Here is a 19,017-nt window from a genome sequence, read left to right on the forward strand (position 1 = left end):
GCAGGTGCAGGACCCAAGCACTTAGGCCATCCTCCACTGCCTTCCCAGGCCACAGCAGAGACCTGGACTGGAAGAGGAGCAACCAGGACAGAACCGGCGCCCCAACCGGGACTAGAACCTGGGGTGCCGGCGCTGCAGGCGGAGGATTAGCCTAGTTAGCCACGATGCTGGAATTAGCACTTAATTCTAACTTGAAATTGTATTTTGCTCTGCAGGATGCAGATTGACTGTTTTTTCTATACTTCTAATGGAGATTACAGGGTTCCTTGAGGTTATAAAACAACTCAACCCTGTAAAAAGAATTCTACATAGTCCTGAGACTGTATGCACACAGTGATCTGAAGGCTGGGCTTTCTTGGCATGCACCTTTTGGTCTATGGGACATAGTGTGTTTGTCTATGTGGTCCATCCATGTAGGGAGGATACTGGAGGATTCCATGGTGCAGAATTACCTAGGGTGGAGCTCCACAAGTCCTTCCCCATATACAACTTTCTACAGGCCTTTATAAACAGATAAGAACATCAAACTCTGTGCGGTCATCTTTGCTAATCCTCCACTTTTCCTATCAGCACCAGTAAGCAAAAATACAGTCCTTGCTTCTCCAAGACTTGAATACCGAAGAGTTTCAGTTTTATTACTCACACCTTCCTTTCCCTTCCATTTCATTAGCATAGATGCTGCAGGCTAACCCCACTGCATTTCAAGGTGGCTTTTATTTCAGGGGACAAAGGAACATGCAGCCAAGCCAAAGCCTGATTTATACAGACTTTTAATAGGAATAGAAATTGCAAAAGTGAAAATTGAAGAAAGGGGAAGAAAAGGCAAAGGGAAATGGTATTTCATGATCTTCCATCTTATTAAAAGATCACTCATCTCATTAAAGCTAGAGGGGGAAAAAGGTATCCTGGTTAGAATTTTTTTAAAATGCATTTGCTAGGATATCATTTAAAAGGACAGAACGGAAATGATAGGGTGATAAAGTAAGAATCTGCAGAAAATTTTAAGGAGAGAACATGAGTGCAAAAAGTTGAAAAATATTTGAGTCCCAAATGAAATCTGTATTCCATGAGCTCTGGCACAGAAAGCAAAGTGATAGGCTTGCAGTTGGATGAAACATGTGAATTTGTCATTGTGAACCTCCTGATGCAGGGTGGTGGTGAAGAGCAGAGGCACCCCAGGAAGAAGCCAGAACATCTGCTAACCATCAAGCCTGGCCGACAGCAGGGCTGTAATAGTATCCAGATCAAATGTGCCTTGCAAAGACGAAGGAGGTATGGTCCACATCTATGCATCACTGAATTGGCATATTCAGCATGTTATCTTCTCTTTTCCTTTTTCTCCAAGAAGAGCCAGGGGCCAAGAGTGAGGTGTATTGCTACAGCAATGTTGGCAGTACTCTCACCATCACCTCATACGTGAATGCTAGGTGTCTTCTTGGAGGGATAACTTTGCTGCTTTGTCACCAAAGGAGTCAAAGGCCTGAAATTCGTTGCTGACTTACTTAGAAGTCTGCAAAAAAATCTATGTGTGTGGGTAAGGGCCTTATACTTACATCATTCAGTATGTTTGAAAATACAGTGTGCTACAGAGTGTAGGTGCTCCTCTAGAATCAAGTTGTGGTCAGCTAGAGGTGACCAGAATGTCATACATTTCAGTGCATCCTAAATTGCTCAGAAAACAGCTCAACAGACAGAAGTGGACTCACTACATCTGTTCTAAATTGTGATGCCTACAAACCTGTATTTACTTTGTGCACCAAATATTTAATATGTGGATGGAAGGGAAGAATTCTGGTATTTCTCTTCTTTCATGCAGTTTTATTTTTCCATTTTTGTTTTAAAACTGAGTTAGGATGGTTTAGCAATTTTGTAGAGCCAGATACTATTTTCAACTCTTATTTGAATTTCTTTATGCTGCAGCAACTTATATATATATATTTATCTATATATGTTTATATATTTTCACCTCAATATAATAATCCAGGAATAACCTAGCTAACAATTCTTACAGAAGTGGAGGAGGCGATTTTGAAGTTATGGAACATCTACTTCCTAGCAGCTTTCCTTCTACCTCCTAGATTCAAGCTACTACTTCCATGCTTCCCCTAGGCTTATGCTATTGAGTGCTGTTCCAAAGAGGCAGCCCCAAGAGAGGGCTGTCAGCAATGAGCAAAGCAATTGCCCACTACTAGCAGCAATCCTACATCTGAAAATACTCAGGGGACAAGAGTCATTGAGGATAACAGTGAAGAGTTAGGGTAAGGGGCTGCCTCTGGTAAGGAAACTTAAATGGTCACAAACAAACCTCTCTTACACCTTTCAGCTGCCCTGGATTCCCTAGTACCGAGTGGACTTGAAAGAGAAGAGGGATGACTGTGATAGCCTAAGTCACAGAGTTCAAGTTCAAAGCAAGTCTGCCAGATCTAATGTCTGCACAACTGAGGAACACATAAGTGAATATGCATGTGTGCACACATGTGTCTCTTCCTTGTCTAGAACAGTAATGTCAGTCTCCTGAGAGGTCGTGTTCACCACGACGGGTGTCAGAGAGGAAGGCAGTAGCCGCAGCTGCCTGATCTCCTAAGCTGGGTCAAGGGAATTGATGCTGTGGTGGACGCAAGTAGATTCCAGAAACCAAATGGAAAACAATTCAGAGAAAGATAATGACCCAAATGAACATCCAGGAGAGAAGGTGGGAGGGGGAACAATAATAAACAAGAACTTCAAAAAAAGAGTTTTAGGTGACCCTGCAGAGTTTCAGATGAAATACTCTCGTTTACACTCGCTCACTGTATTCTGCAAGTCAATCTCATTTCTGAAGGAGCTGTCCAAATTGTCCGGGTATTCCTTCTCCTTCATCTGGCTCGTACGATGGGACTGCTTGTGCTGATACAGAAAGCGGCTCATGATGCCAATGCTGCAGAAGATGACAAATATCACAACGGCTATGACTCCTGCAGAGAAAGGGTGAGGGGAGACAGAGAGGAACATGAGAAGAGCAGTATCTGCAGAGGGAGGCATGAGGGATGGTGGAGAGAAAAGCAAAGCAAGGTAACAAAACAAATACAGGAGCAGAAAGACCTCCTGAAGTGCCTTCAGTCTTCATCCCTGTAAACCTTCCACTCTCACACTAACTAGGTTGAAAGGCAGTTTAAATAATAAAAGTAGCTATTTAATGGACTAAGAATGCCATCTTATAAGTAGGAAATGGCTCTAGCAATGGATTTCTTAGTAATTCTTTCTTCAAAATCTGTTTTGAAGAATGTGTAGCCATCATTTGTAATTAGCACATTTCCTTGTCACCTTGCAATGGGGTATTTGAAGATACTTTGGCATCCTAGAATATAAATGTTTCATCCCTATGCATGCTCCTTGCATGTACATTTGTACTACGTTTTACAATTGTTAAAAATCATCATTAATAATTAAAGGTTCACCAAAACTTTAAGGAATCCCTTCACTGCCAATCACCCTGCTAATCACAGGGTAGCTCAGAGAGGGACACCTTTATACTCCTGACGCTCAGAGTCCATGGAGGTGGCAAGCTTCAGCCCAGGCACATCAGACTCCTTTATTTTGATGTTATGTGATTTTATTGGATCTATTTTGCAAGTCGCCCTCACTAAACTCAAGGTCTCATCCCCACCTTCTTCAGGAAGGTTCTTGGGATTTGAAAGGCAATACCAGCAAGAGTTAGTGAAATTGTGGAAGTTGGTGAATGTGTCTCAACACAAATGTAGGTTTCCCAGAATTAAAATAATGGAAGATGCCAATGGTAATCAATAAATAAGAGCATTTAGTCCTAGTAAATTATATTTGCTGCTGCTTTGTTTTTCTTCCTAGGTAGTGTAAATATTGATTAAAAAATATCCATTCTGGAAAGTCATTTTCATACACACTATAACATGATTTTCATAAACACAGTTCTTAGAGAATTAAGTATTTTGACTGAATGTTTTCCACAAAGTTTTGAAGAGCTGGAACAGCGATGAAGACTGCACCGCTTTTTAAGAATATGTTTATACTTCTATAATTTATATGCTATGTATTTATATATTATAAATATATATGCATTCACATATTCCAAATGTATTTCTAAGTCATTATATGGTATGTTCTCCAAATATTACAGAGCAAGATAAAGGTAAACTGCCCAAGATAACAAACCTATGAATAAACTGAGTGGTTGTGAGTGACTCCCATGGGTGGCCTTCAGATTTAAGAGGTGAAATAGGGAACAGTTTTCCACTTTTACAATGCATGGGATAGTCAGAGTTGGAGGCTGCCCACACTCCCAGGAATTTTCCTCTGGGGCTGGGCTAATTTTTTTCTGTCCTTAAAAAGAATCAAAAAGTCGTATCAATATGTGGCAAAATGTTAGCAGTCACAGAAGTCTTTCCCCTACTTGCTAAATTAGAAATTATGGGAAGAAAAACAGGCACAAAATTCTCTTCCACATTGTTTGATGCCCAGCAAAAATCAAGTTGAACCTCTTCCCTGAGCAGACATGCAGCTCAGATGTTTGAAGAGCTTCTGTAAGGGAAGGTAATGGTTTTGCTTTTTAGAGTTATCACAGTGGTGCACCATCATGTCCCCACAGCCAAATTTCTGCTTCCTGTTGTCTGTTAACTCTCCCCTCCCCAGCACACTGTGAATTCTATTAGAGCAGTTTCCAGATCTTTTATTGTGTACCCCTAAACTTAGCATAGGGCCTGCCTAGTAGCTAGGGCTCATTTAATAGAAGTCAAGTGAATGGTTACTGTGGTTACTGCCAACTTTTAAAAGGAGAACTCCATCTGGTGTGAATCAGTTCATCGAGGCTGCCAAAGGGCAAGGATTGAAGCACCTGCTACAGTTACTGTTCTCAGATGGAGAAGTTAGTCTTTTGGTGGCATCTTACATTCAACAAGGACTGGGAGTTTCTCTGTTTTGAGAGACCCAGACAGAAAAATCAAGCTTTTACAGGCATCAGCCTAGCTGAAGCAGACTCAGAAAGGGTCAGGCTAACAGGCAATGAGAAGATGGAAAAGCAGGGCAGTGGGCAGGAACTGCACAGGCAGCAGAGCGGATGAGATCTGCATCTGTAACCATCTGTGTGGATAGATTGGAAACTCCAGCCCCATGGGTGTCTCTCTGATGATTAGATCTAACCAAAATCACTTGGTGGAGGAAACCCCACAGGAGCAAAGCTATACCCATCTGTCTGTGCCAATGTAGCTTCTTCCCCATGTTTTTTTATTGGCCCGCTTTGTTTGTGCTTTAGGAAAAAAAAATGACAACTGGATGAGATGAACAGAATGCAGGCTGCCTGTCTGTAAATGAATGCCCCAGCTGTTGACTCAGTGCTCAGCTACCTGATGAACCATAAGCAGAACAACCCACAGAACCCATGACATCGTGGAAGTGAGTGCCTGTGACCACGCAGCACACGAGACTGTTCATGTAAGGGGAGGAGTGCTGCAGAGGAAGCAGGGTTCTTGGTGTACCAAAGCTTTAGGCAACTTTCTCCAGAGTGGAGGATCATTTGCACGCTTCCTGCTTCTGACAACATTGAATGTTTTACCTCCAATGACTGCCGAATCACTTCGAACTGCATTGGTAAGTGGTTCCCGCTCATCCACCTTCCCGAAGGGATCTAAAAAGAGGAAGAGACATCAAATTTCACTCTGAGTCAGTGCACTGAGAGGGGGGAGATGACACACCTGTGGATTATAACAGATGCTCTCTGATTGTTCTGTTGACATCTTGGAAGGAACCCAAAGAAACAGACAACCAAAAGTACTTGACATATACTGCTTACATCCCATAGTCTCAAAATCCCATCAGCTTCTACATAGCTGGTAAGATAGGTTGTTGAGCTAGATAATGGCAGTGCCTTGTCTATGTGCTCTCAAGTGCTCTTCTTTTTTATGGATGGTTCTTATGAATGACAATGGATTTTCAGCTCAAGCATATATGCCATAAAAGGAGAGGCCATCATGTTGGAGAAATAAGACCCCTAAGAGTAACCCTCCTTGAGAGGAGAATTATACTACATGTGTATTAATGTATTTGACACATCTTCCCCACATGTACACCATTTTATGTGCTACAAGGAAAGAAAACAGCCAGTCTAAAGGCACACAGAGCTGGGTCTCAATCCTGATTCTTTCACGTGTTGATCTGATGACATTGAGCAAAGTCTTTTTTTCTAATGTTTACTAATCATTTTCATCTACTTGAAAGACAGAACAAAACAGAAACATTGATCGTCCATCCACTGCTTCATTCTCTGTCAGTAGCAGCCAGGGCTGGATCAGACCAAAAGCCAGGAAAATAGGATCTCACGTGTAGGTAACAGAGGCCCAAGCACTCATGTCATCAAGTGCTGTCTCCTGGGATACATTAGAAGGAAGCTAGATTGGAAGCAGAGTAGCCAGAACTCAAACTAGTACTCTGATATGGGATGCATACCAAGCAGTGGTTTAACCTACTGCTCTACAATGACTGCCCCCAATTCTATTTAAAAAATAAATTGAACTAGTATTAAAAACAGATAGTGATACCCATGTGTACATACATATATAATACATGTCAAATTTCAAGGATCTTATGGGTACTACACATTTAATAAATAGCCACGATATTATTGTTGTAGCATTTGATCCTCAGGAAATTATAGCATGAGTATTATTTTTCTTCTTACATATTTTTCTTCTTACATATATATATATGTGTGTGTATATATATATATATATATATATATCTTCTCTTTTTTTGACAGGCAAAGTGGGCAATGAGAGAGAAACAGGGAGAAAGGTCTTCCTTTACCATTGGTTCACCAATGGCCGCTGCAGCCGGCGCACTGCGGCCACTGTGCTGATCCGAAGCCAGGAGCCAGGTGCTTCTCCTGGTCTCCCATGCGGGTGCAGGGCCCAAGCACTTGGGCCATCCTCCACTGCACTCCCGGGCCACAGCAGAGAGCTGGACTGGAAGAGGGGCAACCAGGACAGAATCTGGCACCCCAACTGGGACTAGAACCCGGTGTGCCGGCACTGCAGGCGGAGGATTAGCCTATTGAGTAGCAGCGCCGGCCTATCTTCTTAAATATAAGAAACTAGCTTGAGGCCTGCAGGTAATTTGTCCAGAGTCCTACAGCTCAATCATGACACAGTAGTAGCCAAACCACCGCTATCAACTGCCACATTCAGGCTTATCATATTCTGCTTTACCACCTCCAGGAAGACATTGAGATTGGAGATGACCTGGTAGTAGCAGAACTCAATCTCTTTTATTTGCTTATAATTCATAACTTACTTGGCAATGGATGATTATTCTATTTCATGACATCATGAGGGCTGTAATGTCATTAAATTTTCTCATCTATAGTTCATAAGATTTTGTAAGAATTAAAAGTTAATATGTGTTTTATAACTATGACACAATATAAGTGCTTGATAAATCTGTTTGTAAAATTCTATTTATGTTCATTTTATTTAAAACAGAGATAGAGAGAAAGATCTTCAATCCGATGATTCATTCACTGAATGCCCATAACAGCCAGGGCTCAACCAGGATGATGTCAGGAGACAGGAAGTCAATTTAAGTTCCCCATGTAGGTGGCAGGTACCCAAATACTTGAGCCATCACCTGCTGTCTCTCAGGGTGTGCAAGTAGCAGGATGATGGCATTGGAAGCTGAGTTGGAACTTATAACCAGGCACTTTGATGTAGGATGCAAGTATCCCAAACAGTGGCTTAGAGTCCGTGTCAAATGCCTGCCCTAAATGCTGCTTCCTATTATAAATTATTAACTTGTTACAACATCCACACACATGAGCATGTTCATCCTAGTCTTACCAGGGGGACAGCACAGCCCAGGAGACAAAAGCTTTTCTTACTCTTTCTTGTTTCATGATACTTGCTACAGCACTATGTGAAAACACACATGAGGGAGGCTTGGTTCATGTTTCTTGCAGGACGGAGTGAGCAGTATATGACGGCTTATGCCAGTGTTTGTAATGCATTCAGAGAACCTTTTACTAGGACTTGTAAAACTGGAACTTGGAGAGAGGCTGATGGGGTCAACTGGAGAGGACAGTGTGGTTAGAGAAGCAGCTGGCCACAGGCAAATATTCTGGACTGTGACATTGTGGCTCTAGTGGAAAAACTTGGTCTTTGTAAGCAAAGATGATTACGTAGCACATGTGCATGCATGCACACATACATACACCCATGCTTATGTGGACACAATGAGGCGATAGTGGAAATGTTGTGTGTATGTGTGTGGGTGGGTATTCAGGCAGGCAAAGGCAAGGTGGAAAATGAGAAATCAGAAGAGATGAAATACAATCATGGAGGGGAAAGAGTAAGGCAAAAAGCGGGGGAGAAGGAAAGAATCTAAAAGCACGATATTTCCCATAGTTATTTCTCCTCTAGAGTTTAGCATTCTTGTGTATCTCTATGCCAATGGCCCTCTTAGAACGTCTCCTACTTCCTTAGAAATAATCAAATCTTAACCACACTCTAAGATTCAGATTATGCCCTTCACAATAAAATACTTTAAACATTAGAAGCCGAGGTAGCCTTGATTTTGGCCCAGATCTTTTCAGTCCTAGAATATTTTGATGAAGTACATTGAAATGCATGAACTCAGTTTTTTTAATTATGATGCTCTAATATTTACTAAAGCTGAGAATAAAACACGTGTATCAGATACACTGAAAGCTTCAGTAGCATGAGTGCAAACGTGTAAACAATGCCACGCCTGTATCCATCTTCAGGCAGACCTGCGGCAGAGTGACCTACAAGGGAGTGATGCACTCATTTCAATAGTGCCTCCTGTCTTCACCACGTGTTTAAATTATCTTTAACAACTTGAGAGCCACCTTTTGGTTTTCATTCCCTTCCTTCCAACGAGAATGACTCAATTTAAATACCTGTCTTTCTCTCATATAATACATATCCAAAATTTGGAAGAATCTCCCATTTTTAAAATGTTAGATTCCCACAACTGCATCTGGAGATTTAGCATGGGCAGTTTCTCTGGTTGCTAAATATACTAAATCATACCTGAAATGTGGACCTCTACTCACATACAATGACTCTTCAAAAAATTTATGGAAAATGAAATTAAAAATAACACGCATTTTCCATGAATATTTTTAACTCTTTAATTTATAGTTATATAATGGTCCACCTTCTAAATGCTGCAAACCCCTCTCCCTAAGCCACCACACACAACCCAGTTCTTCATAAATCTTTGACAACTTCATCTATAACTACCATTGTCCTTACTGTGTGTCAGGGGCAGCAAGGGGAGGGAAGGACAATGGCATAGAAACCTAGGAGGTTTGTCAAAAAAATCTCAGACGAGCCCCTTCACCACCACTACCTGCAAAACCCCATACTACCTATTAGTATTATCAGTAAAATCTAAACAGCCCATGTATTCTGTGTATTTAGAAAACTCCACAGAAAATCCTGAATAGACTATTTATTCATACACAGGAAACTGCATAGCATAACTTGAATGTAGAACTCTATTGCCATTATCTATCTGTCATTTATTTATTATCTGTATACCTTCCGACCTACCATCTATCTATGTCTGAGTTTTAACTTAGTGCATTAATTAAATTCTAAAATCTTTCTGTGTTTTATGATGCTTTGACATCTTCTAGCTCTGGCAGGATAGCAGGAGTGGATTACACCCCTACCAGAGCAAACTGGTTCCTAGAGACAACAACAACAACAACGAAAAAGACCCTGCTTGCAAAAACACCTTTCATATATCAACCAGTCAATCCAAAGTCTATATCCCAAATACCTCCTTTATTTAAATTGCACCTGCCAAGCTAACATTTCCCCTGTTACCAAACACCCCAGAGCTAAGTATTAGATAACTGAAGACAGTTCCTATAGATAGACCCTTTGTTAAAATATTCCTATTATCCATTCCTAAACTTGATCAAGCTCTTCTATCCTGCCTCACCCATTCCTTTCCATAGAAACCACAACAAACTCACCAAGCAACACTTTTCCCTCTTTCCTTCTACCTCTTGATCAATCCTGTGCCTTCCTCATATAGCTCTGTGTGGCAGTGCAGTGTGTGCTCTTTCTTTGGAAACTATTAGCAAGCTGTTCTATAAAAGACAGTTATCTGAAAGACTGTCACCTCACGCTACCTGATTAAAACAAGTATCAGAGACATTTGAAGAAACGCAGAATGGTGGTGACTAAAACAGATAGAAAAACTATTTGAGGAATGGTAAGCAAGAGAAGATTTATGAATGAGGGTTCTGTGCGATTTTCTGCTTTTCAAAAAGAAATCATGATTTTAAAAGAGGTTTAATCAAGGAATTTAGTAGTATTAGTCAACTCTTTAAACTAGAAGTTCCTCAAAGATGGTGAAAGTACTGTTAATAAGGGAAGCCCAATGGGGCATTCTATGGATATACCGGATGAAGAATGCACAGTTGTCACTGCGTTGACATCTGAATCCACCATGGAGCCACAGCTGGATTCTACCAATGTTCCTTGGACAGTCACAGGAGCAGTGGTGAAGTGACGCAGGGCTGCCTTCAGTGGTGCTATGTTGTTATACTGGACTGAAGAGAGGCATCCAAGAAAACCCAGGGTGTTTGCCTTAGCAACTTCAGAATCCAATCCAAGGCTCTCTGAAATGTAAAAAAAAAAAAAAAAAACCAGAGGTCTTTTTTAGAACTATGGTGCACATCCTATTTGGATAATATCTGACAATACAAAAATTATCTTATTAGTCTTTAAATAATGAAACCCCTCCCCTACTCCCTTCCCCTGTCACCAACCCCATCCCACCACAAGCATCTACATCAATCACATTTCATTTAAAAAAATAAAAAAGCTTCTAGGGTGGTCTATGCTTTGACATAAAATGTTTTAAGCTTTTAAATTTTCATTCATGTATTTAATGAACTGCAACAAAGACAATAAATCTATGCTGTACTCTAGGAGTTTCATAGAATTTGTATCATTATCCTCATCACCATTTATCTATGGATGCTGGAGATTACTGTAAGCCTACTACAACTCTCTTTATAGCATTTCACTCAAAAATATTGCAAGAGGATAGAAAAGAAGAGAGGTAGACAGAGAGATTAGAAGTCATAATAGTCTTTCCAATCATGTATCAAGTTAACTGTTTTAAGCCAACTACTTTAATACATTCCTTTTCTATCAGAATTTCTACTTGCTTGGTTTTGTCCATAGTACTAATTGGTGAGCATTAGAATGGATTTCCTACTCCAGATTTCAGCTCCCCAAACAGTTTTTGAATCTTCATAAAAAATGAGGATGTAATCACTTGTGATTCACAGCAAGATCAGATGTCTCATTTTCTTTACGATTTATAGTATGATTACGCAGTATCTCATGTCTTCCTCTTTAAAAGGGTCCTTGGAACAAACTGATATGACGCAATTACATAAAATGGCAAAGTGTGAGCCTGATTTTTTCTTAAGGTACAATAGTTTCAATGGACCTGGATGGTTCAAAAGATTATTTTTGTTAAAATAATCTGCTTATTTCTGGAAAGGAAGGAATTTTTTTTTTTGTAGGTTATAATTTTATTTTGATCTCTAAATGGTCAAAGTTTCACTCCATTGATCTCTAATACATTATGTTGGCAACCTTAAGGAAAAAGGTGATGAGAATGTAGACAAAGATTAGAAATTAATATCCCTTAATAATGCAATTTCTAATTGTTGCTTTCATTTTACCCTCTTCCATTAAAAGCCACTTAAATTTCACCAATTTATCACCCCTCTCTTCTTACAGGGAAAAGAAAGAAATCATGTGTACTAAATGTACATGACTATAGTCATAAGTTGCTGCAAACTTAAACAGTTTGAGACACAAATTTATTATTGTTCAGTTCTGTAGGTTAGAAGCTGGAGATAGTTCTCACTGAGCTAAGATCAAGGTGCCAGCGAGGTTGGAGTTCTTCTAGAGGCTCAGGAGGTAATACTTCATGTCTTTGTCTTTTCTAGCTCCTAGAAACCATTCACTCTCCATGGTTATGACTCCCTTTCTCTATTTTCAGTGCAAGCAGCATTATGTTCTCTGTGCCTTATTCCATAGCCACATCTATCTACAATTCTTTCTCTGCTTCTCTTTTTCACTTGTAAAAACATTTGTGATGATGACACACTAATAATATGGTATAATCCCCTGTTTGATGTTTTATTTGTATCATTTGAGAGGTGCACATACACATGCACACACACACACACACACAGAAGCAGACAGAGCTTCCATGTCTTAATAGATACCTTAACTGCTGGGTTAACCCCCCACCGTTTTTGAATACAACTGATTGTCAACATTAATTTCCTTTGCAGCCTTCATTCCTCTTTGACATAGAGCCTAATACATTCGCAAGTTGTAGGGATTAGTTTATGGACAACTTTTCAGGCCATAATTCTGCCTATGACTCCATTTCTGAGATTCTCTGAGTATTTCCCAAGTGATTTTAATGTAAGTCCACTGGAGGCTGAGTGTGCAAGAAGCTGTTGTCTTCCAAATACTTGCACAGATATCCTTCAGGGATAGTGTAAGGGTGTTGCTTACTCATGAAAGTATCATGTATGCTTATGTGTTATCAAGAGCACTAAACTCCACATCCCACTTGAATCTTCCCACACAATTATTCTGCAGTCTTCCAGGCCAAATAACTTTAGCAAAGTGGATGCCATGCACTTGAGACACCATAATGTAAACCATTTAAACCATCTCAAACTACATGTTAGCGACTGATCGGTACTTAGCAAGAGGTAGAGTTAGAGATTTTAAATTTTATTTAAATTTTAAATTTCATTTATATATATTTATTTATATGAGAGTCAGAGACAGAGAGACAGAGGGGCTGCTATGACTCCCTAAATTCTACAATGGCTAGGACTGAGCCAAGCTGATGCTGGGAGCAAGAAAGTCAATCCAAGTCTTTCATGTGTGGATGGCAGGAATCCAATTACTTGAGCTCTCATCACTGCTTCCCAGGGTCTGCATTGGCAGGAAGCTGGAGTCAGAAGCCTGAGCTGAGAATCAACCCAACCACTTTAATGGGCCTCATGGGTATTTTAATCAGAATGCTAACCACTAGGCCAAACATCTGCCCCAGATCAGAAGTACTTGAGTTAAGTGAGAGACGACAAGAAGAGCACAAAATGGCAATGGCATTTTCGCATTATTGGGTACAAGTTCCATATACCAGAAAAAATACATTGGGAAAAATCATGAAAACAGCATTCTCTTCTACCAGGAAGAAAGATTTTGAATGAAATTTTTTCTCTAGGGTAGTGTGTTTATTCTGTTTGCTTAAGAAGGATGGAGACCTTGTGGAGCTTCTGAGAGGAAACAGAGAGAAGCAGAATCCCTGAATAAGAAAATCCTCTCAATAGGACAGCTAATGTAGTGAATTCTTAGATTCTGACACAGAAGCAGAGGAAAGAAAATTAAGGTGGCTTGAAGTCTTTTTTTCCCCTCTATGATAGTGCTAACATGTGGCTGGGAATAATTACTTGCTAAACAATAAATGGTAAGAAAAACTCAACATTTACCACTCACTGAGTAGTTCTCTTTGACACTGTAGCGATTGTTTTAAAAATATTATTCATATTTTCTTCAAATGTTCTTCTGAGTTTTTAACCTCCAGAGTTTACAGGTAAAACAACTGAGACTCAAGTTAAAAGACAGACTAGACTATTGGGTCATTTGTCATATTGATTAAGACACTGGTTGAAACATCTACATCTCATATTGGAATGCCTCAGTTGGAACCCTTGCTCCACTGCTGATTCCAGCTCCTTGCTAATGCACAACCTGGGAGGCATCAAGTAATCAATCAAATATTTGGGTCCCAGCCACCCACCTGGGAGACCTGGAATAAGTTGCTGGCTCCTGGATTCAGAGGAGTGAATCGGCACTCTTTTAAAATAAAATAATTTTATATCAATTATCTGGAACAAAACAGATTACAAGAACTAGAAAAGGGCCCAGCATCATGGAGCAGCTTGTTAAACTGCTGCCTGCAAAGTTGCCATCCATATGAGCATCCCATATGACATCTCATATGAGTTCAAGTACCAACAGCTTTGCTTCTGATGAAGATCCCTGCTGATACACCTTGGAAAGCAGTGAAGGGTGACCCAAGTACATTGGCCCCTGACACCTACATGGGAGACCCAGATGGAATTTGAGGCTCCTGGCTTTGGCCTTCCCACTCCCAGCTGTTGTGGCCATTTGGAGAGTAAACCAGTAGATGGAAGATCCCTCCCTCTTTCTGTATAACTCTGCCTTTCAACTAAATAAATAAATCCTTAAAAGAGCTAACAAAGATATAAATTATTTGGTTGAATGTCTCAAATTAACTGAATTCTGTATTGTGTTTTGTAATCATTTTAGGTTACAATTGCATACAGTCATGAAGAGTTAGGCAGGTATATGCTGAGCCAGAGAATGAATATCAAAGCCAAACACAACAGTGAATGTGACTACTCAGGAGTTGATAGAATGGGAAAGCAAACCAAGGCCACATCGCCGAAAATCACCAGTATTCTACTCTGACTCAAGTCACATTCAAACAAGGCTACTCTTCAGAATATATATCACTATCCTAAGGCACCACAAGTATCTTAGAAAAAAAATCCACTACAGTTTCAAATGCCTAACTCAAGATTAACTTAATTACTCCCTCTTAATACACTTTAAATATCATTGAAACACAATTTCTGATTTATTAGATTTTGGTTCCCTGCTCTCAAACTTGAATATAGAAATAGCACTGGATGTTGACAAGGTGCAGGTTGGAAGGAGACATACTTAGGCTGATGATTGATGTCCCTGTAAGTGTGACTTCCATTGCCTAAGCTTCAGTTTTGGGCACAGTAAAATAGTGGAAATGTAACCTGCCATGTAAATCATGGTGGAAAAAGTATAATAATGGAAATACAATGCTTAGCTCTGTGCCTGTAATGAATAGTTTATACTACTCAATAATTTATTGATTTGTGCATCGATTTATTTATTGTATACATTTGGGTAGTACCACATGGCATTTTGAAATATGTATAGGAAGGGCTTCAACAAGTTCATGAAAGATGCACATATAATAAAATCACTTATGGGGCCAGTGCTGTGGTGCAGTGGGTTAAAGCCCTGGCCCACAGCACAGGCATCCCATATGGGTACCCGTTCGAGTCCTGGCTGCTTCACTTCTGACCCAGCTCTCTACTATGACCTGGGAAAGCAGTTGAAGATGGCCCAAGTGCCTGGGCCCCTGCACCTGCGGAGGAGACCTCGAAGAAACTCCTGGCTTTTGGCTTTGGATCACCTCAACTCTGGCTGTTGCAGTCATTAGGGGAGTGAACCAGCGACTGGAAGGCTTCTCTCTCTCTCTCTCTCTCTCTCTCTCTCTCTCTCTCTCCCTTTCTCTCTGGCTCTACCTCTCTCTGTGACTCTCTTTCAAATAAAAATAAAACTTTAAAAAAAATCATATGCATGCATCTCCAATTGCTTCTGCATCCAAACAAATTTCCTTTTCATTCCATTCTACCACAAACTTTTTGAAGTACCCTCAAACATTGTAGAATGACTAAATCAAGCCAGCTAACATATATGTGCACAATCTTATACATTATGTTTAAGAACACTGAAAAACTACACTCTTCAATTTTCAAATATTTAACATCTTGTTACTAATTCTAGTCATTATGACATACTATAGGTCTCTTGAATTTGCTCATTTTATCTAACTGAAACAGTTTGGGTAGAAATAGTAGTATCTTATATCCTTGTTCCAACTTTACTACTCCCAAATTCCTTTGCCTGGATTCATTGTCCCTCACTATGACCCAGCATTTTTTGCAGTTAGCGCTGAAATATAAATGCCGATGGACTTATTGTGAAACCTTTCTAGTAAATGTCCACTTCATACTGATTCACAATCGAAAAGCTGAAATACTCAAATGTTGAATAACTCCGCTGATTAATTTATTGTAGACTAACTTCTTCAGTTATTTTAAAACTCTCTACACTAATTTGCAAATATTGTTATTTCTTCAAAATAAAGCTATACTCTCTATTAAATCTAGTGGATTTGTGATGCCATGGAAAGTAGGACAGCCAATTTTAGCATAAAAATGTACACTTCACACACTCAGAATTGTTTAACACAAAAAGAGAAATGGAAGGAACGTAGCTTAATTTTATGAAGCAGGTTTTAGGCTTTATGTGTGTTTGTGTATATATATATATTTGCGTATTATATATATATACACACACACATGCACACACACAAATAAGAGGAAAATATCAGCAGTTAGCTAAAAGCAAACATTTCTCTAGGATTTCACATGACATTTGCTATATGTCCAGAGTCATTTAGGACTGAATCATAAAGTGACACAGAACAAGTCATGCACACCCACATGACCAGGTTTTCTAAGAGTAAACCGTTGTACTGAGATGAAATATAAATAAAGGGAAACAGTCTTAATGGAATGTTTCAGCGGTACATTCAAGCTGAGGCTATTTCCCTCTAGAGTTATTGTGACTATCAGCGAAAGGACACGCAGTCTCAACACTTAACTACTAGGAATGTCCAAAGTTCAAGAACTGGCTCTCTCTGTTTCATCTTTGAGTTCTGAATGTGTAATGTCAGATTACCTGGAACGCTCACACACACACACTTGGCATTTGTATGATACTTTCATCTCTTCTTGATGTGCTCATTTGCACATTTTATGAACATATTGCATCTCACAAAACGAAACAGAATGAAACAATTATACCCAGTTTCCACTAGGAAAAACAGGACACAGGATATCAAGTAATTATCTAAAGTAAATTAACCTGTCCATGGCTTTTTCGGGTCTCATGGCCACTTCTATCCTATTTTTCCCCTACATTGCCACACTTAACACCTTTCTCTATTTACTGAGTGTTGATTAGCTAAAAACAAACTTCAACTCCTTGCCCTGACTTAGCAGCCAAACTCCCACCCACTCATTCAGCCCAACTGGGCTACATGCCATTGAGCTGCTTGCTCTTGCATGAACAGGCACGCAGGGAAGAGCTTTCCGCCCCTTTACTAGCTGAATAACCTCTGTTCCTTTTGTGCAACACCTGCATCTATTCACTGGGCATCTATGACAACTGCAGCTATGTGTTTGATAGTAGGTTTGCAATGACTAGTAAACAGATCTTTCTGCGATCTCTGTGAGCTTTCAGTCATTTTGGAAGAATAATCCACAGACCAGCAATGATTGCAGGTAATGAATCTTACAGTAAAGGGAAGTCATTGTAGCTTTGGGAGCATGGCCCCAACACAATCCAGGGCAGCAGTGATGAAACAGAATGCACAACACGTTCCAGTGAAACATATCGAAATGAATATTCTTGATCTCTACTCATTCAGTAGTTCTGCTGTGGAGATGCACAGAAATGTGCAGCTTTAAAACACACTTATAGATAATTACGATCTAAAAGGTTTATGGACTGCAGTGTTCGAGCATGATTGCTTGGAATAAATGTATTTAAACAAATACTTAACTAATGAATAGAGAGCAGTTATAATGCTCCAGACACAAAGCATAGCCTGTACAACGCAGAGAGGAAGAAAGAACATCATATGTAGGGCACTGAAAACTCAAGGTGATGTTGAAGGGATAAGTAGGAAGTGGGAACAGTAAAGGACCTCCATGGTCCAAAGGCATCATTTTTACTTCTATTATAGTGATTCCACTCCATTATAATGTCTGTGCTCCCTTGCTTACTGTCTGGAATCCTATCTTCAAATCTTCATCCCCATAAACTAGAACATAGTGCTCAACACACAGAGTGAATGTTTAGTAAACAGTAATAAAGGAAGTTAACAAATGAAAAATAGTATGTTCTAATATGTCATATTAAGAGGAATGTAGTATAATCAATTTGTGTGTATGTATATATATAAAGAGAGAGAGAGAGAGAGGCAATTTCTTACACAAAATTGTGAAATTATTTGTACAGGGGGTATTCAAAATTTATGTAAAATGCATATTATGGGAAAATTTATACAAGATTTTAAATTTTCTGCACCAAAATCAACTTATCTTTTAATTCCATTTTTCCTCAGTGTGCGTATATTCAAACTTCTGGGCCGGCGCCACGGCTCACTAGGCTAATCCTCCACCTGTGGCGCTGGCACACCGGGATCTAGTCCCGGTCGGGGTGCCGGATTCTGTCCCAGTTGCCCCTCTTGCAGGCCAGCTCTCTGCTATGGCCTGGGAGTGCAGTGGAGGATGGCCCAAGTGCTTGGGCCCTGCACCCGAATGGGAGACCAGGAAAAGCACTTGGCTCCTGGCTTCGGATCAGCGCGATGCGCTGGCTGCAGCGCGCTGGCAGCGGAGGCCATTGGAGGGTGAACCAACGGCAAAGGGAGACCTTTCTCTCTGTCTCTCTCTCTCTCACTATCCACTCTGTCTGTCAAAAATAAATAAATAAATAAATAATAAACAAACTTCTTCACTGACTGTTTATCAATATACATGCAACTTGTTTACTTTTACATGCACACTCACAATATATTTTCCAGAATGTTCTTTGATTAGGCAGGCCAAATTTTTATTAGAAGCTGATTAATATTTTCTGTAGCTCTGCCTCAAGTGCTCAAGGAATACTCTTCTTGTTATTTTTGCCATTTTGTTACCTGAAATTAAATGAACTGCTTGCAGTGGAACCTGAGTGGCCATAATATTGAATACTACATGTCACAGTGTCTATTCCGCTTACAATGACTGGACAGACTTCACAAGTCAGAGTACGTGCACTGAGTCTTCACAATATCAGGGTGGTTTCCCCAAAATGTTGTGTGGCAGGCTCTTCTGCGGTGTCAGCCTATACATCTCTTCTTTAGAGAGGGTTTCCTTGGGCAACATACTAAGGTTCACACCTTCCCACCCCACTCTCTAATTCTCTGCCAGTGACATTAAATGAATTCCTGTCTAACTCTTTTTCACAA

General features: G+C 40.0%; 1 protein-coding gene across 1 annotated transcript in view; it reads right to left on the reverse strand.

Moving 5' to 3' along the window:
- Positions 1–752: 752 nt before the first annotated feature.
- CNTNAP5 (contactin associated protein family member 5) overlaps positions 753–19,017 on the reverse strand; it is a 991,178-nt gene continuing 972,913 nt past the window's right edge. The window contains exons 22-24 of the mRNA XM_051848810.3: positions 10,439–10,657; positions 5,564–5,635; positions 753–2,954 (exon numbers count right to left, since the gene is read on the reverse strand). Coding sequence (XP_051704770.3) covers positions 2,758–2,954; positions 5,564–5,635; positions 10,439–10,657 — 488 coding nt within the window. The 3' untranslated portion in view covers positions 753–2,757. The remainder of the gene's footprint in view (positions 2,955–5,563; positions 5,636–10,438; positions 10,658–19,017) is intronic.

The sequence above is a fragment of the Oryctolagus cuniculus genome, chromosome 3 (assembly GCF_051225735.1).
Source record: "Oryctolagus cuniculus isolate XC-2025 breed Fujian yellow rabbit chromosome 3, ASM5122573v1, whole genome shotgun sequence".
In the NCBI taxonomy this organism is placed as follows: domain Eukaryota; kingdom Metazoa; phylum Chordata; class Mammalia; order Lagomorpha; family Leporidae; genus Oryctolagus; species Oryctolagus cuniculus.